We start from the raw sequence: 17,950 nt of genomic DNA on the forward strand, positions 1-17,950 counted from the left end.
CGGTCCCCTTTGTCGTCGTACCCCCGCGCCCCTTGTACTCCGCGGGCGAGGACTCATTTAGGCGGTTCTACTTATAAGTATATATGCAGATCTTTTGAAAGTGGTTAAATACAAAGAAATTGGACGGCAAATCTATTCCAAATCGTCATTCACGAACGAATACATCAGAGGCCATACACATTTAGATATCGAATTTTGGTTTCTACCAAATAAAATAGGATAGTTCATAAGATATTTAGGGATAAACTGTATATAATTTTTAATCTAATTAATGTAATGTGCGAGTGTTCGATAGATGTAGAATGTGATGGAGTCGTAGCGAATATTTACTATTAAATATTTATTGATCAGTGTAAGGAATGCAGAACATTGGCGACACCTGACATCTTGCGAGTCTGCTTGCAATTAAACTACTTTGTTTCTCTAATAAATTAACATTGTAAGTACATATAGAAATTGGAAATATGAGTTTAATTTGAACTGTTTTTAACATGTTTTGATTGATAAAATTCATCTCTGTACTTATTAGGTTGACGGTGCTTGTACCTATTCTCGTGTGAAAAAAGGCGGGTAGTTTTATCCCTGGTTACATCCGGCATTACACCGTACCACATCTATATGGTTATTATTTCTTCGAGAATATACAAGTGCCATATTTTTAACACTTTTTCTGCAAAAAAAAATATTTGAATGAGAACATGGTCGTAGATAAGCATTTTAAATGAGACAAGTGTTCATCCAAGTTGCCAAATTCGGTGTAAAGTCGTCATAATGTTTATTGTAATCAATTATTACTGTGTATTATTATATACATAGATACATAAAATACATGTAGCATGTTTATCATACTTTTAGGATAATGCTCAAGGTGTTTTTTGTAAGAGGGTAACCTAAATACCTTTTTTCTTGTGTAGTGAATGAGGATATGTAAAAGATCAATTTGTAAATTGCATTCCAAGAAGGCATTTGATGATTTCCAAGTGTTATTTTTGAAAATATACAATCCGTAAGACTGCATTCATAAGTAGGTCCTTTTGTATCAAAATACAGGATTTGCTATGATTTTTGCGAAAAAGTATTTACAAATTTTAAATATTCCAGTTTTTGTGGATCCCTTTGACGAAATGGGGCCAACTTTTTATATTATTATAGAATCCTGGTTTGTACCTACCACAGCAGCGATTTTTGATGCAACTTTTATTAGAAATTAGGTACCCACTTATTCAACCTTAATTAATTGTATGAAGCGCTGTGTCAGCCAAAGTTTTTTGCCCTAGAATACATGAATGAAATGGTACAATATCTTTCACTTATTTGACAGCAAGGCTTTGTTTTTTATTATTTAGTCCGAGTAACGAACTGTATGCCCACCTATCCCCTAAAATACTTTAGGTAGAAATACTATCTACCGATTTGTTATATTTTGAAAATGCACCTAGTAATTGAATACAGTACCTGCTTATTAATGTAATGATAGTTTATTTTTACTAAGTTGCATTCGTACAGACGGTCTTCGAGGTTTCGAGTTGGTTACTTTGGAATATTTGCTATTGTGTCAATGAAACATAATTTCTAGTTGAGTTGACTGCAGTTATATTGGTTAATATGAATTTTATCACTGTTTTAACTTTTGAAATATTTATACGGCATTCATAATGGTACATTAAATACTTGTATTAATAAACACGTGTTTTACTTAGTTCCTCCTACGAATATTTTATTTATTTACAATTTCTATCTCACCCACTAAAAACAATGCCTAAAATTATGATAAATACTTGCGAAAAACGTTATCTACCTACCCAGATAGAAAAGTTATTTAAAACTAGAAAATGCCATTTAAGCACGTGACATCCGAAAATGGGAGAACTAATTTTAGATGTTTTGTAAATAGTTTCTACATTTATCATCAAACATCAAGAGGTCTAAAGCAAGTACCAAGGTACTTACCTATGGTCGAGATATGGTCCAATGACCGTGATAACCGTGATTTGAGAAGGGAAATTTCTTCTCAATGAATGCACAGTTAGAACCCAAAATCTACCTACGTTTGGAGTAGCAGTAAGTTTTGTAAAGAACCTCGAATATGTTATTGCTAAGACTGATGTCAAGTCGCCTAAAGGTATGTGAAATATATTTTGAATTCACATGCCTTTAGGCGAATTGACACCTATCGCCAACTAGTGGCAAATGGTCGCACAGACTATCATAACAATCGACAAGTGTGCAAGTTTCCTCACTATGTTTTCTTTTAACTTTACCTACCTATTATATTTAGATGTAGACTTTCCGTCCGCAAGGAACCAGAAAACTTACAATACACGAGAAAGGCGATTCTGTGTTAGTTAAAAAACGTAATCTAGCTGTTCATTGTATAAAATGTGCTTATTTTTATTTCATATTTTTAAGTGATCATTCACATTAATAATACCAAATTTAAAAAAATAATTCACCTAAATTTGAGTCAAAATTATGTAGATTGTTAAATAAAAAGTTTTTCAAACGACCGCATTTTGGCGCGTTTGACTAGACCGGACATGACCTCTTAAAGTCTATGATCACATGACATACTCTTTGATTACGATAGATCGTTCGCTAATCTATGCCATTTTTTTGCATACCTTGCATAGAGACTATTTAGTTTACTAGGGCTTGATGTAGTTCTTAATTCTTACAGATAATAAGAATTATAATAAGAATAATAAGAATTATCTGTAAGAATTAAGAACTACATCAAGCCCTAGTAAACTAAATAGTCTCTATGCAAGGTAATGTTCTTACATTACATGTTCTTAAATCTGTGTTCGTGTGCAAAACACAGCTGGATCCTAGCAACTATATCAATATAAATCAGCTTTATTAGTAATGTCAATGTTAAAGGTGACATCTGTCAAATTGTCATGTCATATTGATTTATTTGTTGTTAAAAATACCTACATATGTAGGTACCTACCCTACATTCTAAGATTTAAATAAATTGATCAATATTCTCTATTTTGTTTTGAGAAATATTAAACGAAAGAAAAGTTAATCTTATTGTTGCTATCTTCGTTATGGAACTGCTCAAGTGAACAAGATAATTTCCTTATTTTATCCGGTGTTGAACTTGGATCTACCAAACTCAAAGATGGGCGATGGTCAAAATGGTTTCGGTTTGTTATTGTATTTTCACATTTTATAAAATTGTTTCCGGGTTTTCACGAGTGTAGATCATGACTTCTAAAAGATTGTTATTACTTTTAGTAGTTACAATGGTTGCCCCATAAATAAAACCAAAACCAATATGCATTAGGTATGCATTTGGTTTTGGTTTATTTATGGGGCATTATCATGAATGTTTCTTTAGATAGGAAATATTGCGTCCTGGCACTTCGTTCCCGTGGGAATAATAGGATAAAAAGTAACTTATGTCACTCAGTAATAACCCAATTTTCTACTGATTAAACAAATTTGGAAAGCTGTTGACTACTTCTGAAGATTATCACAAACTTATAAACACTTCCTCTTTATGAAATTCGTGTAGATAATAACATAGTACTTATATACTTATATTTCTTTTATAGATGACTATGAAATGCTGAAAGCACTTTATGATTTTGAGGCAACTTTGGCAAAAACCTTGAGTTTTTGTGAAGGAGAATTTTTCTTTCTTCAACAAAATAATACTAAGCAAAGGAATTGGTGGCATGTTGTCAATAGGAAGGGTCAAGTTGGGTTTGTCCCCTCCAATTATGTTGCTTCAGTCAAGGTAAGCAAATGATACAATTATTGTGCTCAATTGACCTTGAAATTTAATGAATGAAGGTCTCTACTCTCAATGGAATAATTGACATACACTTCTACTTCCAACATCCTATGTACCATTCATTTTACAGCCAGTGATCACTTTTTGTTGACTTCACCATACATTTATTCTGGTTAAAAAATACTTGAAAAAAAATATTAATTTACGTTTTAATGTTTGGCACATCAATTGTGCAGAATACATACACAATAGTTAAACAATTGTTCGACTGGCTCATTTTAACTGGTTCGTAATGTAGATGTTAATAAGCACTTTAGTGTAGTTACACTTAATTTTACTTATCATTCTCAATCCATGCTTCTGTTTGATTTGTGTCTTATTAGCAAGTGTTTTTCAGGCTGAACCAGATTTCTTTTTGGCATTCCTCAATGATTGCATCAAGAATTTAAATGATAGCAATGCTGTATCAACGCAAAAACAAGAATTATTAACCAGATTAGTTGAAAAGAGGAAGCTTATTCAGATGTCTACGAAGCCCCAAAGTAAGAAGCCACAGGCGCCCAAACCACCTCCGCGGCTGGATGATACCACACCTCCCAATGGAGTGTCTCCGTCATTCGACTTGAGGCCTGTTGTGTCACAGCAGCAAATGTCTGAGGAACGGGAATCTTCACAATCACCACCCAAATCTCAGAACAATAGCATTTCTAAAGGTATTGATTTTATTATAAAGTATATTTTGTAAAATTAAAATTATTTATAAAATCACAAGTGTGACATAGAAGAATTGTTTCTTCTTTGTGACAGAATTGGGAGTGTTGAAAAATACTTCATTAGAATAAGAATTTATTCATTGAAACTCAATATTGAATATTGGTGGGTTAAACAATTTCTGTTTGCTTAATGGTATCAGTAGCCTAATGGTCAGCTTTAAGAATGGTTGTTAATTTTCCAGACGAAGGGCCAAAGAAGAAACCAGTAGCAAAAACATCTTCAAACCAACTATCCTCTGATACAGACAACCAGGACGATAGTCAAGACAGCAGTGAAAGCATCAAGCCAAATGCAATCTATGAGATAGTACAGGCTGTGCGCAAGGAGACACAACTTAGCCATGAAATGTCTAAAGTAGCTGTAGAGACTGTCTTAATATCATTAAGGGTAGGTTTTTATTTTTAACTTTAAGAGACTTCTTTGTTTCTTTTATGCCAATAACATCTTTCGTTTGAAGGTTCTATGCCTTAAATTAAAATAAATGTGTACCATACACTTATTTACCCTTGAAAATATTAATCTTCAAGTAACTGCACCAATTAGTTGGATTAATACAACATGTGTGTAAGTCTTTTTTATTTTTCTCTTGCAGCTATATGTACTGGATCTTATCAGAGGTCTCTCTCTTGCACAAAAAATACCTTACAATTTACAAGCTCAGGTGTTATGTCACTATTCAGCTGACTAGGTTATAATGATATGTCCCTTAAGTCACTTCTTATGCTTAGTCTTAATCTTTGAGACTAACTCAAATGATTTGTGCAAAAATATTTATTATTTGTTATGTCCAATACCAATTAGAAGTTACAAATAAAAATTGTTACTCTTTTCAGGAATTCCTCCCTGGTGGAGCAGCAAGGTCGATCATAGACGCTCTTCTCCGAGAAGCGAACAGCAACATCACATGTCCCAAGAACGCTATAGACGCGGCGCCTGACGCCCTTCGGATGATGACGGCTTTGAATTCGCTGTCCAAAGCGGCCAATGATGCACAACAGAGGGGCTGGGCGTTGCATGACGATGCGCATGATATACAAACACAGTTGCTTGAACTTATTTCAGTGATGGTGAGTGTTAATTGTTTATTGCCGGCTATACAGATGGGGATACTAGGCCCCCCACTCTTAACTACCGCACTTTATAGTATTTGAAATAGACAGAAAGAGACAAAACATATTTTAGCTTAGAGTATGTTTTCCATACAATAATTCGTAAATAAGTGTGGACCTGAAAACATTACTATCCTTTATTATAACGATGTGAAGTAAACATTAATTTCAACAATGTCCTGTCGACATCGTGGTTGGTTTTATTATAATTTAGGTTCTATCTACAATATAAGCTTTCACATTCAACACAACTCGTTTTGTCAATTAGATATATAATATGATAATTTATAATAATACCAACATTGTTTCGTATTGTTTATTACAGTCAAACGCTGATGTGAACATATCGCAACATGTGCTAAGCAGCCACAAATACGCTTACGTGAGCACACTCGTGCAGTATTATCAGATGGAAACTCGATGGCCGCTGAGACAACTTTTGTTGCAGGTAATAAAAGTTTTATAGTTTGAGTTAAAAATTATTGTTTTATTACTATTACAATTTGCGTACAAAAGAAAGTTTCAGTACAGTCGACAGATTGTACTAAAAACTTTCCTATGTACATTGACATCCCAAATTCACTGAAAATTCTCGCCTATTATCGCGGGCAACTTGATATGGAGTCGACTGTACTTATGACTAACAAGATTCGACGTTCAACGCACAGTACTCAAAATACTTTAAAAAGTTATAATGCGATAAAAAGACGCTGTTGTGTGAGCAGATACACTCAGTTCAATGCTTTTTGAACACAAGTTTATAAAACCGCCCCTTGCCTGTTTCAACTTCAAACAGTCAAGCTCAACTTGTTCATAGTTTAAATTTCTTATATATGTATTCATGCTTGACTTACATAGGGTTGGAGCGATTTGGACATCAATCAAATAAAACCTCTTGATGATAATTATGTTCTAATCTGTACTTTCCTGACTCTCTAGGCGAAGGTCAAAAATATTGTGATATTAAACAGTATTTTAACTTACTTAAATAAATATTTGCGATATATGTCCATAGAGTACTTCATACAACATTGTATAATAACAGGCATTCGGCGTGATGTGTGGCCTGGAGCGTACAGCGCTGGCTACATTGGCGTTGTCAGCGCTTCCGGCGGAAATAGCCAGAGACATGCGTGATAACCCTCGTGCGGTCAGCCGTTTGTCCCACTCCGCGCTTCTGCTGTCTATGGTGTTGTCTATGGGCGACAAGTTGCCGATCACCCACTTTGGTAAATATTACCAATTTACAAAAAAATCTCATGTCATTAATGGTACAAATAATGTTAGCGTGAGAAATACCGGAAGACTGAAGAATTTACTTGTCAGCTTCTGAGACTTAGCAATCCTGTGAAAAGCGGGTCAAATTTAACTTCACAAAGTTAAATAAAAGCTTGTAACCCTAATTTACAACGATAAATCCGCCTTAACACATGTCGCAGCTAACCAATCACGTTGCGGTATGGTAGTCGTCTATGGTAGTAGCTGCGTCTTACTGCGTATCGACTCGATAGTGAGTTCAATTTTGATGAATTGCAAACTCACATTTCGCCCTTGTGTTTTCAGAACAACTAGGCGTGGAGTTTGCCCAGTTCCTGCTAGAACTGATCGAAGATCCGCCGGAAACGGATGTGGACGAGCAGATTCCGGACCTGTTCCTCACATTACTACTAGCTTACAACCTTCAGTTCGAAACAATGGCTGATAACATACTGCTCAATGCACTGGAGACCAGAGACAATGCTAAGACCTTTTGCGAGAAGATACTTCTACTTCTGAATAGAGAAGGTAACTCCATATTATTAATTTGTTGAATGAAAAACGAATGCTTCCTATCAACATCCAAATTTTTTACACAATTTATGCACCAAAGCGATATATCTGCTAAGACGGACTCTAACCAGATATTTTTTGCACAAAGTTAAATAACGGGGTAACTAAATTATTGGTGATTGCTCCATTCAGAAAAATATGAGTTCTCTCCGAGGAGAATCGTAATGAAAACACACTTTACAAAATGTATGAAGATGTCCGCGAATTAGTTCCAAAAATAGTCTGTGACGAAAATAAAAAATATTTTAAAAATCTTTCTAATTATTATTTGTGACATATGAGGAGTTAAACTGATTTAGTATATATGTCTCATCATGGTCATAATTATTTCCAGAGGACCCGGTGCACATCTTCGACCACGAGCCTGCGCCGGCGCACGCGGTGCTAAAGTTGGTCATAGACCTGTTCAGCCGCACCAAGACCGCCGATTACTTCTACACAAATGATGTCAACGTGGCCATAGACATTATCGTGAGGCAGCTGGCCGACTTGTCTCCTGGCGATTCGGTAACACATAAATAGGATAAAAAATAATGAAATGGCTACAAATATTTGAAGGTCCTTGGTTATTTAATCAATAGAAGTAGTATAATAGTATATTTCTAACAGTAATTTCCCAAATATTTGCCCATGCTGGGAAGATTCCCAACGTGGGTAAATATGTGTACTTGTGCGGGTAGATATTTGTATGCGACTCTGGGTGTGTTGTGTTCAAAAAATAAACCTCGAAATTTTGCATGAGCCGTTGAGTCTTTTTTTACGCTGACTCCGTGCTTTGCGGCGACCTAAGTGTTCGACATTTATCATTTTAATCGAATAAAAACATATTCCCCCAGCGCCGCCTCCAATACCTGAAGATCCTGCAAGGCATCATCAGGAATACGGACTACGGTGCTCACCTGCACCGGCGGCAGGACCTGCTGCGGTGTTTCGCGAGGATCTTCTGCGAGGAGGGGGAAGTCAGCCGCGACGACCAAACTTTGGTGCGCTCCATCTCCAACGAATTCCCGCAGTACTTCAAGGCCTAAGAGAAAGAAACCATAAACTTTTACTACAGAACGTTTCTTTACTACGTCACGGCAGATGCCTTAGGCGACTTGAGTAAAGTCTGACACCAGTGTTAGCAATAACACTCGAACGAAGAAGACAGAACGATTCAAATGCAACTCAGTTGTTAGGAACGCATTAGTATTAAAAATATTTATGTTATTTGATGATACGAATTTGCGATGCAGATTACTGTATGTTCCAAAGTAAATCGCATTTAGAGATGATGGTTGTTCTCTTCAAGTTCAGGTCGTCCACTTCTCATCAGGTTTGCCTGTTTTGTGAGAGAGACGACGGCATATGACGGCATGTGTTTTACAGATAGCTGTTGTTACATCTGCTTTGCAAACTGAGCTCTTGTAAAAAATGAGAATCTTGTTAGTTTCACTAATATCTATTTTAGGGCAAATATCATATGTATTGGCTGCTATTTTCTCGTCGAATCACAAAAATGCACTTTGTTTCATCAGAATAGGGATGAAAGAATTTTGACTGCTGCCATGTCGCAACGTATATGTTCCTAAGAACAAAAAACACCTGTGTGCGTTTTGAGTAGTCAAAGTGTACCGTGTCGAGTTTCGTCATTAAATTACATTTAAGGTCAAACTTTGGGCGCATATTATTGGCGTCATATTGGATAATTTATTTAAGTTATCTCTATATTTATGGGCTGAATGTACAATCAGTGTTTCAATTTGGCTGTGTTTCACCGACATTGCATCGCGTATTATGTTCGGTATTGTGTATGCGAATGTGTGTTCGTAAGATCTCGGGATATGTCATTGATATCATAGGATATACACGTAAATTTAGAAAGAAATATCTGTTCAGAATGTTTGTTTATATGTATACTGTATCATCTAAATTAAAAAATCATCCATACGCTTCTTATATTGTTAGTGCACAATCTCATGGAATGCATTTATTAATGGTTTTTTCAAGTATAAAACGCACCACGAGAGTTGGGACATGTTATGTCTATGGTTGGCCTGCGCTGATGATATTTATAGGACAAATTTTGCTGTTGCACAGGCAAACGTCACGTCAGGTCCCAGCTCTCGTGGCGCGCATTATAATGTGTTATAATTATTAATTAAGATAATTGGCGACTACATTTTCTAATTGATATTAATATACATGGGATTCATCTTACTATATTAACGGCGGCATTTTGATAATGTCGGCTACGCCAAATATATTGCTATATTATTAATAACATAATATTTAGTTACTATTCCTATAAGCTGTCAATTACATATGCTTTAAAGATTTAAACAGTGTTCATTCATACAACTGTACAGGTTGACCACAGATAGAAGGTCCGCTGGTATATTCGATCCAGAATAGAGCATCCTACTCCGAATCGAATCGAATTATAAAATCAATCAATTACTACTGTATTAGGTTTTAAATAAAAAAGCATGGCTTGTGCTATCTCGCTCGTAATTCTAGATGAATATGAATACGATAATCATGTGGCTTTGTATTTCTTGTGAAATAAAGTTATATCAAACAAACAAATGATAAAGGAATACCCATTTCCACACCAAGATATAATGGACTGGTTTGGCACGTTATGATTAGCTGAAAAGTTTCAGTGGTATATTTTTGACATACGAAGGCGGTAGTCCTCTACTTATTCATAAATACAGTAACAACCACATAAAATATGAATATATAAAACATCATATTCGTAACATATTCGGCCTAAAAATATTTTTGTTCTGTTTGAAATTATTTCTAAACTTCTTTAGTATTATTACTACAAATTTGTAGGGTCTTTTTTTTCTAGTTATATCCAAGACCAAAATTTAATTGCATATCCTTTTTACTATTGATTGAAGAATTTGGTACTTCAAATTTGGATGCCACTAGGTTCTCATTCAACACTTATATTGCAAGTGATTTATTTGAATATATCTTTGAGCCTAAATTATTATGATAATCTTGTCACAAATATTATGTACTTACTAATAATACACAGAGTTAATATTTTTGCAAGTCGACTTACTAATCTCACAAAATGTATGTTAGTCAAATTTAGTCATTAATACGTAAGTAGATTACGATTTTATTGTATATCTTTAAATTCCTATTTAACACAAAAAGTAAATTTATGTAAATGGACGTTCACTCATTATATTTTTCATACACTCAACTATTTAAAATTATTAACCATATTATTAGTCTTGTAATTAGATAAAATAATTATTCATAAATGTTTTGAAATTATTACTGAGAGTCATACAAACAAATAATTTGTAAATTATATGATTATACCCCATTATTTTTTGTTGATTTGTTAATTTTTGTGCTGTTGTAATGTACTTATTCGAATTTAGTTTGTTTTCATTATGCATATGTTTAAGAGCGTAGTGCGTAAGCTGTTGATCCAACTCAATACTCTAAATTTCTCATTAATTGTTCTCAAATTGTTTAATTTAATGACCAAAGTTTCAGGGTGTTTTTAGATTAGGGAAGAATATTTATTAGTTATCGATAAGCGAATCAAATCGTAATTTAAATCTACTTCATCTCATTGAAACGAATTCGTTTCTATTCAAGCTTTATTACTTATCAGTTAATAAGATACTAAAAATAGAAATATATTGGTGTTACTCAAAAATAGTTACATTTTATTAGAAAAATAGATTTTAAAAAAGCAATTTTATTATTACATACCATATTTCAATGCAGCTAAAGATCATTTGATTATACCTCAGAGAAATCTTCGTTATTCAGAAGTTATCTATCGATGACATTAGAATATTTACACCTTGTTGAGTCTCTCCAGAAATTCAGAGACCTTATTAATAAGTACTTTAAAACACGTTTCTGATGTTTATTTTTAACGGTGCTCAAAATTGTCGCCAAATATTCGTAGTGTGACTTTGATTATTATGCTGTTAAGAATTATATAATTATTACCACATAAGATCACAGATCACTTCTTCTCTAATATTTCTTTATCTTATAAGCAGTGAATAAAACAACGGGTTTTGGAACTGAATATTAAGTCTAAACAAAAAAAAACTCAGAAATAAATCCATCAAGATTGATCCCACCGAGCAAAAAGCCCATATTGTGTAAAAAATCATCATCAACTATGCTATGTCTTGCTTTGTATGTATTGTTAGCATTTCTGCGCAAGGTTTTATGTCTTAAAAACTACATCTAGATTGAAATTGTCGAAATATACATATTTAAATAAAATTTTATGTCGCCATTATCTTTTTTTTTATTCGTTTGAACATTTTTACCTTTCATTAAATAATTGACAGTACTTGTGATCTGGTAAAAACCTTAGTCGTGTAATAAAGACAATAAAAAACCCAGTATTAAGGGTCTCAATACGTGTAGGTGTTTCCGTTATGAACTTCAATGGCTTGCGGCTTTTTTGCGGCAAATCATCTCATTTTTCCTATACCTACCTCCTATCCAAGTATAAATATCCATGCGTAAGTGCCTCTGTACATAAAAACAAGCAAGATGTTGCGGGTAGTACTTCTTTTGGGGATGGTCCTCTTCGCAGAATCCACTTCCGTGGCAACCAAGTGCCGCTGGATATATAATAGACCCTGGATGAACCAATTCGATGATTTCCCAAAAGTCAGTCTCACTTTACGAGCACGTGTTGAACAACCTCTGTGGCTTTATGAAGGAGATAGGTATAAAGTCAAAAATACATTCTTACCCAATGTCATCGATAGTGGAAATCTGGAAACAAGACATTTCCGCAGTTTGGACTTGACTGGTGCGGAAGCCGAAGGGAAAAGTTCAAAAGACGTTCGTACCAAACACAGCCGAATAACTAGAGCGATTCGACCATACGGTTCCGAGTTCTATACGTTGCCGCCATTTTACCCAAAACCTCTATTCCCCCTGGATCCATACGATGCAGAACTAACATCCTTTCATCATAGACCAGGCCGTGATGTTCACATATCAAATTGGCAAGATCATGATAACCCTTCCGAAGCGCCATAATCAGCCCATAGTTTAGAAATTAATACCTAAGGGGTCCCTTCGCGCGGAAGAAGATACCTATTGTAATACTAGTCCCAAATTTCATAGAAGGTACCTAACTTTTATTTGCCAAGCTAATTTGTAATTATTTGTTTTTGTTCTGAAAATCGAATTGTATAAAAGTTTATAACTTATAATACTTATTAACATTTCTTTATACAACACCTATAGTTAAGTTGTTTATTCCAATACAGCTTCCTTTACAACAAGGGTCAGGTCATTTTCCACTGGATAATATAGAAGTAGGTAAATATAGAATAGAAGTTTGTTTTGTATTTATCATGAATTATTCATGAAGGGTAAGTGGAGAGCAAGGGAGGAATTTGCGCGATATTGACGATAACTATGAATTTAAACTAAGCTATTCTACTGCAGCTGCAGCATCACTGGTTTTAATCAAAGTTTTAATCCCAACTGTTTGCACAGAAGTGCAATCATGATTAAATATACTATTCTGAGGTTTTCTATGCATAATTGTTTAAGTTTATTATAGTTCGGCTTTTTATGTAGATAGAAAATAATAGGGAAGATAATATAATTAAGTACATCAAAGAAAATGTTTGTGTATGTTAACTTGGGCTACATTGCCGTGGGCATTTAGGTCAGAGTAAAAAACTTTAATATCGTATGCCTACGCTATTTCGGTACATAGGTACCAGATAGGTACCTATGTACCGAAATAGGAATAGATAGGTTGTTGAAGGAATAAACTAACCTTAGTTTTAAAAAATATGTTATACCTATATGCGACCTATTTTTACGCACAAAATATACTTGTACTTTTAAAATGATATTTTAATAGAACTGAAGCCTGGTTATTTCTCATCTTGTATTGAAACTATTAAATTTTCAATACAGGCAGTGTTTTGGCCTATTATTGTAATTGCAAGCCATTGTTATAAATTTGAATACCTACGGTCATTACAACTTTTATGCCGGTAAAGCCCTACAAAGTGTACAACGACGGACGGAAGCCGATGTGGTAGTAGAAGTGGTATTCCCGTTGAAGCTACTGCATTTCAGCCGCCATACAGCTGTACCTGCATCGATGTGTTCCGGTTTGAAGATGCAGGATTCGGTGACCTGCGCTTTGGAAGTAAGCAGTCCTCCACCTGTACTTAGTTTTAATTAAATTGTTTAAGTCATTAAGTGATGTATCATCTTTGAATAAAGAATTTGATTTGAAGGATGAGAGAGGCAGTGTAATTGCAGGGTACTGTGGAAAAAATCCCTAGGCCAAATACCTGCGTGGTAGATAAAAATACCTACAGCATTTATATATTAATAAATGACGTGCTGCATACTGCTGCAGTTGTCATGGTTAAAAGTGAGTATATTTAATTAATCAGAAAAACAAAATCTTTAAATAAATTATTTTGTTCACAGTTCACAGAATCACTCTTCATCGATAGCACGTTTCGTCGAAAAATATTTTCACATCATTTGTAGTTAGGTACTAATATATGTAGTTATATATATATAAATATATGTAGTTATATATATATAATATATGTAGTTATATATATGCGTATACGCAACGCAATGACTGACTTTTATTAATGAAATACAATGATTGTTTATTGAATAAAAACGACAAAGTGAGGCGACAGCGGGACCGCAGCTCGAAAATGCCGGGGACGGTAAACGAGCGAATTTTCCGCGTAGTTAGTGGTTTACTGTACAAAATACTCGCCTCTGGCAATTCAGAGTTGTGGCTTGACTTGGCCGACATTTAGATCGATTGCAGCCCTGATGCAATCCAGTATTCAGCTAATCCGGGCTTTTCATGCTGTCTTCAGAATTACGGGGTGGGAATTACGGGTTACATGGACAATGTGAAAATTACGTTAAGTGTAAGCTATTTACAAAATACATATAAAGTAACTAAATACCTAGGCACGTAAGTGCATAAGTATAAAAAATAACATTTAACATTATACAAGAAGTATAAAAAATAAGAACTTGAATATTTCTTTTTATGGAAGAATCTCGTATAATTTATCTAAGTAGGTATACTTATCCTTATATATTATAAGACAAAGTCCTCTGCGTCGTCTGTCTGTTTGTTTCATGCGGACTTTCATGCGGTTTTCACAATTAGATAGATAGTGTGATTCCTCAGGAAGGTTGAAGTCTATAATTTATTATGTTTTTACCCGAGCGAAGCCGGGACGGGCCGTTAGTCTATATAACATATAACTTCGTATAAAGACCGCAGCAGAATAAACGGAGGAACAATTTATGTGTCCGTATTTCCTGTTTACATACGTACAGTGGCCACACATGCTTTGTTTACCTCTTAGTTAGAAACATAGAAATCTCTGGTCGAAATGAGTCTGCAATAAATTGTTAACAGTCGGAATATGGCTCGAGTACAGAATGTTACAGTTTTGCCTAGAAACAAGTATTTCTATTTAGCAAATGGTATTTTGCATAAAGATCACATCTACCTATATAAGTGACAATTTACGTAACTACCAACTGACTGATAAACTTCAAAAAGGGAGGGAGGAAGGACTATTTTTTGGTTTGCTAAACTGTTGTTTTTGTACGTACATATATGCAAAACTAGTACCTATGTTGCAGTCAAGTTTTCTTTGGTCGATAGGTATATGCACGTGAACCAACCAATTTCAATGACGTATATTTATTTATGACACACATGAAATGAGGACCCCTGCATCCTGCATCCCTCTTCTGCTTCATATTTATTTTGTGTACACAGTTACCAGTTTTATTCAGAGCCAGGATTGCGGATCAAATGCCTTGACCTATTTAAACTAGTCGAGGATGCGACCTCACGTAAAATGTCCGTGCGCTCGATATTCCAACGGATTATGACTGCAGAAAATGTTAACATATTGAATTTACACGCTTTCCTTAAAATAGTTTTTGCATTTTTATTTTCAAAGAGATGTGATTCTTAAATTAAAACAAAAGAGAAAATGTGTACTTTTTCCGTGCAAACCTTGTGCAAACGTTGTCTGTGTATGATTTCTACTCACGGCTGTGAGATGACCTATTGAACGATTTATTTATTTTTATTTATTAAGTTTGTCAACAATTGTTACAACCATACCTTTAAATGGTATTGCAGGGTATGGATTTGCACGGTATGAGATATAATTTTATGCGTAGGTAGGTAATGTATAGGTAGTTATAGCAGCTAGGTACAGAATCATTTCATTGTCAAATTATTAAACTAAAGGCTTTTATTACATAGGTAATAAAAAGATTTATGTAAGTACTTACATAATTTCTCATATATCCAAAAGACTACCTCAAAATAAGTAAGTACATATACATTTGCCCTGAGAAAGTGGTGTAAACTTAAAACAAAAATATGACGCTTCTAGCACATACATTATAATCTTCCTGGTAGTAACTCTTGTCGGTGTTTTAGTCACATTATAAAGTTATTCCGGCCACGTAGGTAGGTACCTACCTCGCCGGCCGTGTCCTCAGAGATGCAATATTAACACTGCAGCACTACGTGACAACGTGGACACGTCATTTTATAAAGATCTATGTGTCTCTAAAGATCATAAGTCTCGTAAAGGTACACAACGTTTGCCGCACGATTCTTTGGAAATTAACGCATGCGTTAAAATTCAATTTAACCGTTCAGCAAAAGTGATGCACACGCATTTGCATAAAAGAAAAAGAGTATTCTGATAAAATTGAGCCTTTTTAGCATGTCAGTATCTTCATTAGCCTAAAAATCAGTCAGAGTTAGTTTTGTAGGACTCGAATTTTCTGTGATCAGTAATCATACTTATGCGGATTTAACATTTGGCTACATATTTTACATAACATTTAGTTATCCTAGTAAAACTGAAATTTGTTCAAAATGCGCAGCTAAAATTGTTAGGGAAAATTGCCATCTTGGACAGGGGAAAGTGGAAGGAGGTGGAGGCAAAACTTTACCCAGTAATAACAAACACCTTTGGCTCGAAAAAAAACAGGTCGTTATTTGAAAAACTTAATGGAAATAATGTATGAAAAACAAAGAAAGTGAAGGTGAACTTTCTTTATTTTTCTTACATCAAGAAAAATTAAACCGAAGTTGTTGGCATTAACTCATATGCTAGAAAAGGGATACTGTTTTTTTAAAATGTAGCTAAGAAGACTCTCGATAAAATACTCTTTCAAATAACAAAAAAAAACTATACCCAAACCCTGTATACATAGACATGTTAAACTTATAACTCCCCTCCTTCTGTTGTCCCCCTTAAAAAAATCTCTTTAGTATCAAAGCGCTTAGAATGAACTATCAAACCTATCGTGAGTCATGTTGCTCCTAGCACAGGATTTACTTTTATTGTGCTTAATAAATTGTATTAGTTTAGAAGCTTTCGTGCCGATTCCCACTGTACATAATGGCAATAGAGCAGTGTCTAGACAGTATCTGAAGGTAACACGCGGGTCGGTCAGAGACGAAATACCAAAATAACAAACAACAACCATATCAAGGTCGACTGGTACACAATGGTAACGTCGTTAATTTGTAAACTTTGTATTGTTAGATTAAAGTAGACAGACATCGATAGTTAGATTCTAGTAATAGTAGACTAGTACCCAAGGACTGTAAGGCATGAATTGCAGCCCGAGATATTTATATATCTATAGTTCGAGGGTGCAATTACGAAGGAGCTAAATACTTTGCTTTACATCTCGATTGTGAGGTAAGTAGAAAAAAACCGGCATTACAAGAATTGTTTTTTCCTAATTAGCACTTTAAAAAATCTCAAATACAAACAATATTTAAAGTAAAAGTTTTCTATTACCACCTTTTTTTAATTAAAAAGAATCAAGTAAAGAACTTTTTTTTTTCAAGAACGATATTGAGCTTCACCGTTCGATATTTAAAATTGTACTATTATACTCATACGAAGACAAGGCTGAATAGCGAAGCGATCTCTTTGGTCATTGGGCTGAATGCATGATGTCTATTGCCAGTATGATGATTAGATGTACGCGAACTTTATGAAAGAGTGAATTTTTTTAAAATTACTTACCGCCCTAGGGCTTTTCTAGCTACATTATTACCCTAGAACGCTTATTGAACACTTACAAGCCCCATTTGGGGGTATAAGGACCTACTTACCGAATATGAGAGATGTAAAGCTAGATTTACCCACCTAGGTATATTGCTAACCTTCATTACTTGTAGCATCTAAAGACTAAGTAAATATGACACATATATGAATCCTTGGTTGTAAAATAAATTATTATTAATATGTAAGTAGAAGCCCGTCCAGGCTTCGCTCGGGTAATAATATAATATGTAACACATATTATGTTTTGTATAATAAATTATACACCAAAACCATCCTCAGGTGGTGAAATTATTGAAATATATGGTGAAAAACAGACAGATGCGGCAGAGTGATTATGATTATGACTTTGTTTTAATAAT

The 17,950-nt window shown here is 34.4% G+C and overlaps 2 protein-coding genes across 4 annotated transcripts in view; both read left to right on the forward strand.

Moving 5' to 3' along the window:
* LOC128683419 (plasma membrane ascorbate-dependent reductase CYBRD1-like) overlaps positions 1 to 1,684 on the forward strand; it is a 58,424-nt gene extending 56,740 nt beyond the window's left edge. For all 3 annotated transcript variants that reach the window (XR_010370350.1, XR_010370352.1, XR_010370351.1), the window contains one exon: positions 79 to 1,684. The gene's annotated coding sequence lies outside the window, so the exon portion shown is untranslated. The remainder of the gene's footprint in view (positions 1 to 78) is intronic.
* A 1,235-nt stretch (positions 1,685 to 2,919) lies between these two features.
* LOC128683633 (uncharacterized protein) lies at positions 2,920 to 11,734 on the forward strand. The gene is made up of 10 exons (XM_053769462.2): positions 2,920 to 3,152; positions 3,564 to 3,748; positions 4,143 to 4,458; positions 4,701 to 4,906; positions 5,353 to 5,586; positions 5,954 to 6,076; positions 6,674 to 6,857; positions 7,192 to 7,413; positions 7,793 to 7,965; positions 8,295 to 11,734. The coding sequence occupies exons 1-10, from the start codon at positions 3,128 to 3,130 to the stop codon at positions 8,484 to 8,486; spliced, it is 1,860 nt and encodes a 619-aa protein (XP_053625437.1). The 5' UTR covers positions 2,920 to 3,127; the 3' UTR covers positions 8,487 to 11,734.
* Positions 11,735 to 17,950: the final 6,216 nt, after the last annotated feature.

Source organism: Plodia interpunctella, chromosome 3 (genome assembly GCF_027563975.2).
Source record: "Plodia interpunctella isolate USDA-ARS_2022_Savannah chromosome 3, ilPloInte3.2, whole genome shotgun sequence".
Taxonomy (NCBI): Eukaryota; Metazoa; Arthropoda; class Insecta; order Lepidoptera; family Pyralidae; genus Plodia; species Plodia interpunctella.

What these genes read in the sequence shown, in the direction of transcription:
- LOC128683633 (XM_053769462.2), top strand. Translation starts at nt 3,128, where the DNA reads ATGGGCGATGGTCAAAATGGTTTCG. An exon ending in TGAGACAACTTTTGTTGCAG is followed by an intron (nt 6,077 to 6,673) that starts GTAATAAAAGTT and finishes GTATAATAACAG; the next exon opens with GCATTCGGCGTGATGTGTGG. An exon ending in ACTTGTCTCCTGGCGATTCG is followed by an intron (nt 7,966 to 8,294) that starts GTAACACATAAA and finishes ATATTCCCCCAG; the next exon opens with CGCCGCCTCCAATACCTGAA.